The following is a 10,449-nucleotide window of genomic DNA, read 5'->3' on the forward strand; positions in this document are numbered from 1 at the left end:
GTAACTCTGGTCCAGAAGTGCCGGGGTCCAGCTAACTGGTGTGTGTGTGTGTGTGTGTGTGTGTGTGTGTGTGTGTGTAACTCTGGTCCAGAAGTGCCGGGGTCCAGCTAACTGGTGTGTGTGTGTCTGTGTGTGTGTAACTCTGGTCCAGAAGTGCCAGGGTCCAGCTAACTGGTGTGTGTGTGTGTGTGTGTGTGTGTGTGTGTGTGTGTAACTCTGGTCCAGAAGTGCCGGGGTCCAGCTAACTGGTGTGTGTGTGTGTGTGTGTGTGTGTGTAACTCTGGTCCAGAAGTGCCGGGGTCCAGCTAACTGGTGTGTGTGTGTGTGTGTGTGTGTGTGTGTGTGTGTGTGTGTGTGTGTAACTCTGGTCCAGAAGTGCCGGGGTCCAGCTAACTGGTGTGTGTGTGTGTGTGTGTGTGTGTGTGTGTGTAACTCTGGTCCAGAAGTGCCGGGGTCCAGCTAACTGGTGTGTGTGTGTGTGTGTGTGTGTGTAACTCTGGTCCAGAAGTGCCGGGGTCCAGCCTCAGCAGGATCCAGGGGTACCCTCAGGATGAACGGTGTCGGTGAGAGAGAGACGTGAGACCAGCCTTGATAGGGCCAAGTCCGCAAGGGAGAGAGAAAGAGAGAGAGAGTGACCAGACGGGGAGTGCAGCTGGCAGAGTCTGGCCATGCTTTGTTTTTTACCATAGCTTTTATACCCTAAGTTAGTATATTTTTAGGGGAAGAAAGTTTAACATTACATCATCTTGTCCCTCAGGAAACCAGGGTGTTTCCAGTAACTTCTTTGTGAGTGTCTTATACATTATCTTCTGGCCTCCGGGCCTATTGACATTTTATGACCTAAGTGAATGCAAAGCTGTTTTCCTGTAATCTATTCTTTAATGAACACAAAGGTTAGTCCTTTTGCAGAAGTTATTAGTTGAATTTATCTAAAAGGTTTACAACACAAAGACTCTGCAGCTCTGGTGAGGCAGCCCCTGTTTAGCGTTCCTGGTTAAAATGAACAATTCTAACCACTTTTAAAATAATATTTTTGTGTTACATTAATACGCATTTGCCAAGCAGGCTAGAATGCCAGCAAAGGGGTCTAAATTGAAACACTCCTTTCATCCTGGATAATCTTCTAGGATACTGCCGTCCGGGGGACATGTTGATTAAAGTTCTAAGTTGATTCTGCTTGGAGAGAAATCGGGAAAGGCCTTCTACCTGTGTCACAGAAATTAGGGAGTAGTCTAATATAGCAAGCGTCAGAAAGACAGAGATCATCTTTAAGGTGAGCGCCGGGGCAGCTTTTCGAAATTCCTGAACTCCTGATCTGCCTTGCTTGTCAGGCCTTCTCCTCATGACCTTGTCATGGGTGGGATCTCGTGTGCTGGCTCCCGGCACAGAAGGAACCTTGGAACCAGGCCCTGTGGTGGGACGAGGGCCTGGGACTGGAGAACGTGGTGTGGTTGAGGGGAGCTAGCGGCTGCAGAGAGGCTCTGCTAGGGAAGGAGGTGTGAGGTGATGGAATTCACTTCCAAAAAGCTTGGGCGGGAGTGCTGAAAGGAGATTTGGGGAGAGAGTTAAAAATCTATGATGATAGATTAGGCAATTGTAAAAAAGAAAATGAAATGTGAGAATTTAAAACTTTCAGCACTTCTGCCTTATAGATTCAACTCTATTATTAAGCTTTATATTTTCATAAGTTTCATAACTTTGTGTTAAGTGTGTTTTAAATTACAGATTCAATCCTAGAGTATAGGATTTGATATGAAGCAACTCCATTTTACTTAGGTATTCAATGAATAAACTGCTTTCTACTAAAGTTGTGTTAATCCCATTTAGATTAGAATAAGAATATTTAAGTACATGCAAATCTGTCTACTATTTTCCCTCTTGTGAAAATATTCTGATTTCTTCTAAATATATGTATCAGGGTGCTGGAAAATAGCAATTATTTGTAAAAGTATTAGGAAAATACTGAAACAGATATGATATTAAAAAATACCAAGTAATCTCTTTAAAGGTAGATATCTGTGGTTTGAGTGAATAATTGAGATGTTAAACGGCCAAATGAGCCAATAAAAGGGGATCGATCAGCTGAGAACTTTCTTTGCAAAGAAGTTAATAAATTTTTGACAATGTCTATGTTTTTATTTAATAACTAAACAGAAGCTTTCTTTCCTACTTACTTAATTTATTAAAAATCCTGGGCTTTTAAGTTGTGTTCTGTGTTATTCATGGAGATGCAAATCTGTTTGGTTTACTTTAATTCAAGTAATTTTCTCTAGTTTCTGCTAAAACTAAAATTACAGCTAAGATGCTTTGAGATCTTTCATATAACCAAATGGAAATATGATTTTAAACCACCAAGAACACTGAATTTAAATGATGCAATTTGAAAACTTTGGGTTTGCATTACTGTTGGTAAAATGACCCTTCCTTTCTTACATGCATTCTGCTCAGTGTGCTTGGCCTGTGGTCATACTTCTGGCCCTAGAGAAATGTGCAGAGAATTCGAAGATAGCCAATGTTCATTAAAGCATATTTATACTAGCCAGAAAGTAAGAAATAACCTCAACCCCAAGGAATGGTTAAGGAGATGGTTAAATTGTTTCAGCCACATGATAGAGTATAGTAACCATACAAACTGTGTATGAAACTTTCACATGGGGAAAAGTGTTTATGATATGAGAACAGGATATTGGATTACAAGCAATATGATGAACTATATAAAATTGCTTGCATAGAAAAAAGTACCGATAGTGTATAATTCTGAATTGTAGAAGTGCTTTTGACTTTAGTATAAAGAGTATGATTTCTTTTATATGCAGGGATAATTTTTTTTTTATAGGAGCCTACAATGGACCTTGTTTTAGGTGATCATAGCTTTTTTTTTACTTTGGCTCAGAGATAGGTGAATTGACAATTACTTGAAAGCATCTCTAACTGACAAGATAAAGGTGGGTGCAATCTTTGTGCACCTCCTTGGTCACGACCTCTACATGGGGGCGGGGTAGGTGAGGGTATCCCAGGAAGCAGTCCAGAGCTCCTGCATCAACTGCTTCTCTGGTTGTCCTTTGGTTTGGAGAACATACCATCAGGGTCTGCTTGGACTGGACGGTGAACATGAATCTTCCCCCAAATCGTGTGACTGGAATTATTGAACTGAAATGCAGATGTTGAAGAAGTAACTTCTATAGAAAACTGCTTATGATATTCTTAAGAAAGCTCTATATAGAGCTTAATTCTGGAGGAAAACTGACCTGTTAAAGTTTTCACTTTTTCATATTTTCAAATGACTGTTCTGTCTTCAAGTCTGTAAGAAAAAAATTGAAAGAAGTAATGGTTGATTTAAATATCAGTTAATGTGCAGTTAAATAAACTGGACTCCAAAACTATCAACAAAAAAAAATGTACCTTACTTTCCTGTAATTACTAGAACAGTTTTGTACAGGAAAAATTCAGTATATAGAAAATCTGAATGTTAAACGATTCTCATTTGAGTCAGACACTTGTGTGGATGCACAATTTAAGGCGAATAAACAGTGCCTGCTCTTCCAATGGCAGAATGCTACTTCACATCAAAAGCGTGAAGACATTCTCCTGGAACAACTGCCTGCCTGCTTCCCTGCAGCAGGACAGGTGTTCAGATGCTGCACCCGAGCGGGAGCCAGGAGAATGTGGAACAGTAGTTTGGGGGTTCATGGACTCCCCTACTCACAGCAGGAATACAAGTTTAGGGTGTTTACCAAATCCCCTGAAATCCACAGCAAGAGCCCTGTGTTAGGAACCCCTGGCCCAGCAAAAGCAATAAGCACAGATCTAGCCAAACAGATTTAGATCTATTCAGGTACCTCTTTTAATTTAAAAGGCATTAACTGACCTCTCAGGAGAAGGCAAAGGCAACCCACTCCAGTACTCTTGCCTGGAAAATCCCATGGACGGAGGAGCCTGGTGGGCTGCCGTCTATGGGGTCGCACAGAGTCGGACATGACTGAAGTGACTTGGCAGCAGCAGCAGCAACTGACCTCTCATGCTGCTTTAAATAATGGCTGTATGTGCATCAAAAAGGTGAGGTTTTGATATCTACTTGTCCATTTAACTTGATGCCTAACCTATGATGGGTTCTGACCAAACTTTAAACAGCCCACTGGAGTCTGGGTGGTGACAGGACGGGACCACGTTCCTGGCCACCAGCCCCCTCAGGGCAGCGCGCTGAGGACGTGATGCTCGGCACCTGCAGGGAGGACAGCATTGCAGGGCAGGTGGGTCTGTCTGAGGCAGTCCCCCCACCCGGGTAGAGCCAAGTATTCTGCAGACAGCTGGAGTGCCCGCCCCCAGACCTGCAGCTCATGTGTGCAGGACAGACTCCAGTGATCTTCTCCACCAGAAGAGCAGATGTAGAAATTTATAAATAAGTCATTGACAGTGAACTCGCTCTGATTCAGCAAGGTAAGCACAGGTGATCTGCCAGCTGACTCAGGATAACAACTGACAGAGAAATGAAAGCAAGGAGAACAACAGCATCTACCTGTTCAGCTAAAATTAGAGTGTGCTCACAGAAGCAGAATATTATGTCAGTGAAACATGCTTGAGTATCTTAATAAAATAAGGCTTGTGTCTCCAGGTATGTTACACAGACAACACATTCAGTCTGAGAACTGAAGCCTAGCATTTATCTACATCTTCAAGATGAAGTGCAGAAAAAACAAAGACACTAATTCAAAAAGATACATGTACCCCAATGTTCACTGCAACATTATTTATAGTTGCCAAGATAGGGAAGCAATCCAAGTGTCCAACAGATGACTGGATAAAGAAGATGTGGTATATATATACCATGGAGTACTACTCAGTCATAAAAAAGAACGAAAATTTGCCATTGGCAGCAACGTGCGTAGATTTGGAGGGCATTATGCTAAGTGAAATAAGTCACACCGAGGAAGACAAATATTATATGTTATAACTTGTATGTGTGAAATCTAAAAAACATAACAAGCTAGTGAATATACAGACTCACAGATACAGAGAACAAACAACTGGGGAGAGGGGAGCAGGAGAGAGGCAGTTAGGATTAGGTAATTCGGAGGTACAAATTATTATGTAACATAAGCTACAAAAATACATTATAGCTTGGGGAATGTAGCCAATATTTTATAATAACTATAAATGGAGTTTAACCTTTAAAAATTGTGAGTCACTACATTGTACACATTACATGTACACCTGTACATATAATATTGTACATCAAATACAATAAAAACTTCAATAAAAATAAAATGAAAGTGAAAGATAAAATAGTAAAAAAAAAAAAAAATGAAGTGCAAAATTCCCCCAGAAAAGAAATGCCTGCATTCTGGGGGGGCAGGGTGGGACCCTCAGGAAGCGCTCATGAACCAGGGGGAGAGCCTAATGCATCTGTGTCTTCTTTAAATGGTGCCATGAATGTACTGTCTCAAACAGAAGCCACTAGTCATCATTCCCGATCTCTCACTCATCGTGACTTGTGTTTTGATTGAAGGCTAATTTGAGCAATGAGGGTGAAAAGTACTTTAATAAAATCCACTTTTTAAATGGTGGTTTTTCCTTTAAATGTGCACTTTTTAAGGAACAATGAGAGAGTGTTTCTGTTCTATTTAGAAAAGAGCATTTGTGAATTTTTAAAATCCTAAAGGTTTTTCATGCAGTGCAGAAGCAGTAGTTCCCTTAGTGAACAAATACAGGGTAAAGGTTCAAGAGGAAAGCAGAGGACATGAGACAGGTGAACATTAGTGCCCTAATAAGGCCTCACCTGTGTTTCTGAGCAGGACTGTCAATCCCGGCTTGGGCCATCAAGTCATTCACGTTCTTCTGCAAGTCTTCAATGCGACCCCCCATTTCTTCCAGTACAAGGTCAAGGAGAGCAGAACATGGGACACGGGCACTTAGCTCGGTCCCTCAAAGACTGGTGAAAACTCCCTGTGGTGCACATGAAAGGAGGGAGTTGAAGGCACAAACACCTTCAGGTCAGTGCTCACTAACCGTGTCCCGCGGGCTTTGGAGCTGCTGTTAATCCTCACACTGTGTACCCAGTTCTGAAAACTTGGCTCCCTTTCTTTGCACATGAATTCTAGGCTGTGAGCTTGTCTGGTATATTTAATCGTGTTTTAACCAAAGTCTAATCAGCATGTACATACGATGAAAATTACCTTTGTTTAAAACAATTTCCTACTGTTTCTTTTTATCATGTTCAAGAATCTTCCTTTCCCTGTTGGGCCCCATCTGCAGGATCAAAAGTTGCAAGTCAAGGGTTCCCTCAGCAAATGATGCACACACATTTTAAGGCAGGAGTTTAATTGTGTGATGTGAGTTCACCTGGGGATGTCTTAGGGCAAGTGTCCCTTTTCCTGGGTTTTCTTAAACCAGAAACAAACACTCTACCTAACTTTGACTGAATTCATGTCTTACCAGATAGTCAGTCAGCTGCTGAAGTTACAAAGCAAAGCGAGGCCAGGAGAGTCATTATAAAGATCCCTAGGTTGAAGACCTTCCCAGCGCGTGTGCAGAGTTCAGACTGTTTGAGGGAGTACAAACGCTACTGAGCAGACCATCCAGATTTAGTTAAGCCTGCTGGAAAAGCCCACTGGATAGTATGTACTTTATGTATGTCCTGTGTTTTATCCCTGCCTTACATAAACACCCTGCATCGCTGGTCAAGCTGGGAATTATTACCTTCAGGTGGTAATTAATACATCAGGACGCTTTGTAAAAGCACAGATGAAAACACCAGGAAGCTCGGGGTCAGTAATTACCCACCAACAGCAGGAAACAAGATAGTCCACAACAGTTCAACAGCCCAAAAGCATTGCAATATTTGTTATGAAATAGAAAAGGATATTTCTGAGGTTTAATGTTGCCGTCAGAGCTTGAAAATGTTCTTGAAGTTCCTGAAATAGATTTTCTGCCTGAAAAATTGAACAAGACAAGTGAATATATATTTACTTATGATGCAGAGCATTCTAAGAACTATGGAAGGGGAACCATCCCTAAAAACAGTTGATTTCTGGTTTGATGCTAATTGTTTTACATTGAAGTACAGTTGGTTTACAATGTCATGCCAATCTCTGCTATACAGCAGAGTGAGTGAGCTATACATGTACATATATTATTTTTTAATATTATTTTCCATTATGGTTTATCCTAGGATATTGAATATAGTTCCTTGTGCTGTATATTAGGACCTTGTTTATCCATTCTAAATGTAATAGTTTGCATCTACCAACCCCAGACTCGCACCCTATCCCTCTCCCTACCCTTGGCAACCACAAGCCTGTTCTCCATGTCTATGAGACTATTTGTTTTGTAGATAGGTTCATCTGTGTCATATTTTAGATTCTACATATAAGTGATATCCTATAATGTCTTTCTTTCTCTGTCTGACTTACTTCACTTAGTATGATCATCTCTAGACCCATCCATGTTGCTGCAAATGGCATTAGTTCATTCTTTTTTATGGTTGAGTAGTATTCCATTACATACATATACATACCACATCTTATTTATCCATTCATCTGTCAATGGATATTTAGATTGTTTCTATGTGTTTTGGCTTTTGTGAATAATGCTGTGAAGATAGGGGCTCATGTATCTTTTTAAATTATAGTTTTGTCTGAATACATGCCCCAGGTGGGCTTGCTGGATCACATGGTAATTCTGTTTTTACTGTTCTAGGAACCTCCAGTACTGTTTTTCACAGAGGGTGCACCTTACACTTAGTTGATTCCTGACAGGGTGAGAAGGCTTTCCCACGCAAAGGGTAAAGAAAATCAACCAACAGGTTCAACCAACAGCCGGAACAGTGACAGCCCAACCATAACTAAGCAAACAAGCCTGACCCTTACCACACACCATCCACAACGATTAACTCAAAGCCATCAGACATTTAAATACAAGCAACAAACTGTCAGACGTCCAGAAGATAGCATAGGAGAAAATCTCTAACCTCGGCTTCTCAAAGAATTCTTAAGGAGTTTTGCTAGGGTCCCCAGAGCACACCGCGTGGGCGCACGCCGCCCCTACACTCGTGGGTGCTTGTTCGCCGGGACTGGGTTTGCCGAAACCTGTTAGGGGGCCAAACCGGAACACCATCCCTGTGACTGACGGCGGGCACACTCAAGCTGCCCTGTTTCCAGGTGGAAGTCTCACCCCGTCCAGGACACACTACCTCCGCGCAGTGTTATCTCTGCTTTAGAGCCGAGGCGGGCCTCCCGCTGGACTCTGCTTTCCTGTGTGGAGTAGGCCCTCTGTCTGGAGCGCTTTCCGGCGGTCAATCAGATTTTTTTTTTTTTTTTTTTTTGGTCAGAAAAACGTGGATTCAATTGAGTACACCTAACCAAATCTTCTTAATGAGACTACCAGCCCTGGGCCATCTCATCTCTGGCACTGCAGCTCCTTCTGCAAATGGGAAGCAGCTGGGGGTGGGTGGGGGTGGTGGCGCTTCGCGGGCTGGGTGAGGGGCGAGGGGATCCAGCCTCCGGGGCAGGGCGTCCATCCCTGAGGGCGCTCAGGGCGGGAGGGTCCCCACTCACCGCGTCCCGCAGTGCGCGCCCGCCGGGTGCTTCGGGGCCCGGTGCGTCCATGTCTGAAGCCGGCGGGCCCGGGCTGCAGGCAGGCCGGCTGGTCCCGGGTCGGCCGCTCCGTGGCGTCCGCTCCGCCGCCCTGGGCTCCCGGCGGCGATGGCCCGGGACGCGCAGAGCAAGACCCGAGAGGCGCGCGGGTGGCGGCCTGGGCGGGGCGGGACCTCGGCGGACAGGCCTATCCCAGCTCCACTAATTGTTTTACTTTCATCGTTTCAGAGCCCAGAGTGAGCACGACCTTTTAATGATCATCCTGGCAGAGAATGCACAGCATAGAAATTTCCGTTTTACCTGCTTCTAAGCGCACGGTGTGGTGGTATCAGGTACCACCGCGTTGCTGTGTGACCACGACCGCCATCCACTCCCTGAGCCTTCTCCTCGTCCCAAAGCCAGGCTCTGCGCCTGGGGACAACACCTCCCCAGCTCCCCAGCCCCTGGCACTCGCGCTTCCATCCTGGAGGCTGGGTGGGGGTGCGGGGGCGGGGATGGAGTCCGGCCGCAGCCCACGTTCGCACTAAGGTCCTGGGCCTCCTGATCTTCCACCCAGGAGACTCTCCTCTCCCTGAACCTCTGCCATTTCTGCCCCCAACTTTAAGATTAAGAATAGTTTTGTTCTGGGAATTCCCTGGTGGTTCAGTGATTAGGACTCCAAGCTCTCACTGCCAAGGGCCCAGGTTCAATCCGTGGGTCAGGGAACTAAGATCCCACAAGCCTCCTAGGGTGGCCAAAAAAAAAAAAAAGAGAGAAGAAAGACTAGTCCTGTCCTGTGACCAACAAAGAATGGCCAATACTTGAGTCTCTGCTCTGATTTTTTGAGGATCTGGAAGGAAGGCGTCACTGCTGCCTTCTCTCCCTCTGTGCCCTGCAGGCCCGTCTGGATCGTGGCTCGGGGGCACTTCATGGGTGATGGTCCAGGACCCTGTGCTTGGCAAGCACCTGCTTTGTTTACACATCTGCACCTCTCTGCGGGCAGGGCTGTGTTTCTACGGGTGCCCCAGCACCCCAGGGGTCTTGGCTGCTGGATGTGTGCGGAAGCACAGCCTTTTGTGCAAAGAAACCCAGCATCCTCTTTCATCAGGAGAATGCAAATCAAGACCACCAGGGGAGCCACTTCACACCCACTGTGATGGCCCAAGTCAAAGGAATAATGACAGGTGTGGGCAAGGAGTGGCAGAGTCTGAGTATCACACCCAAGTGGGAAGGTGCCCTGGTGCAGCCAGTCTGGCAGGTCCATAAAAAGTTGAACACAGAGTTACCAGACAACCTCAGTTCTGTCTCTAGGTATGTGCTCGAGGGAAAAGACAGCATATATCCACACAAAAACCTGTACAGAAAAGTTTATAGCAGCATTATTGACTATTAATGATAGTCAACAGGTGGAAATAGCCAGATGTCCACCAACAGATGGATGGATACACAAAATGTGGTCCTGCCTCAGGATGGAGTACAATTCAGGCATAAGAAGGAATAAAGCCCTGACCCATGACACAGCATGGATGAACCTGGGGAGCATGATGCTCAGTGAGAAGCTAGTCATGGGAGGATGAGTGGTTAGACTCCATTCACAGGACAGGTCTAGACTGGCAGATCCATAAAGACAGGAAGTGGAGGGGGAAGGGGAGAGATTGCATCATAGTTAAGGGGTTTCTTTCTTTCTTCAACTGTAATCTCTGTGGTTCAGTGGAAACCTACTCAGAAACTCTCTGATAACCCCAAGAACCCAATCTCTACTGGAGAAATGGGATCTGTCATTCTCTATCTAGCACCTAGACTCCTTAAAGTGAAAGTGAAGTCACTCAGTCGTATCCAACTCTTTGCCACCCCATGGATTGCAGCCTCCCATGCTCCT

At 44.7% G+C, this 10,449-nt stretch overlaps 1 protein-coding gene across 1 annotated transcript; it reads right to left on the bottom strand.

Annotated features, from left to right (window-relative positions):
- Nucleotides 1-505: 505 nt before the first annotated feature.
- On the bottom strand, nucleotides 506-8,711 carry HSBP1L1 (heat shock factor binding protein 1 like 1). Its single transcript, XM_065935105.1, has 5 exons — nucleotides 8,553-8,711; nucleotides 6,863-6,929; nucleotides 5,777-5,870; nucleotides 3,249-3,301; nucleotides 506-3,150 (listed from the first exon to the last, which is right to left on the bottom strand). Exons 1-4 carry the CDS (start codon nucleotides 8,601-8,603, stop codon nucleotides 3,277-3,279), a joined length of 237 nt encoding a protein of 78 aa, XP_065791177.1. The 5' UTR covers nucleotides 8,604-8,711; the 3' UTR covers nucleotides 506-3,150; nucleotides 3,249-3,276.
- Between the last annotated feature and the right edge of the window lie 1,738 nt (nucleotides 8,712-10,449).

The sequence above is a fragment of the Muntiacus reevesi genome, chromosome 4 (genome assembly GCF_963930625.1).
Source record: "Muntiacus reevesi chromosome 4, mMunRee1.1, whole genome shotgun sequence".
Classification (NCBI taxonomy): domain Eukaryota; kingdom Metazoa; phylum Chordata; class Mammalia; order Artiodactyla; family Cervidae; genus Muntiacus; species Muntiacus reevesi.

What these genes read in the sequence shown, in the direction of transcription:
- HSBP1L1 (XM_065935105.1), bottom strand. Translation starts at nt 8,603, where the DNA reads ATGGACGCACCGGGCCCCGAAGCACCCGGCGGGCGCGCACTGCGGGAC. An exon ending in GGCGCGCACTGCGGGACGCG is followed by an intron (nt 6,930 to 8,552) that starts GTGAGTGGGGAC and finishes TCAATTTTTCAG; the next exon opens with GCAGAAAATCTATTTCAGGA. An exon ending in GGCAACATTAAACCTCAGAA is followed by an intron (nt 5,871 to 6,862) that starts ATATCCTTTTCT and finishes TTGACCTTGTAC; the next exon opens with TGGAAGAAATGGGGGGTCGC.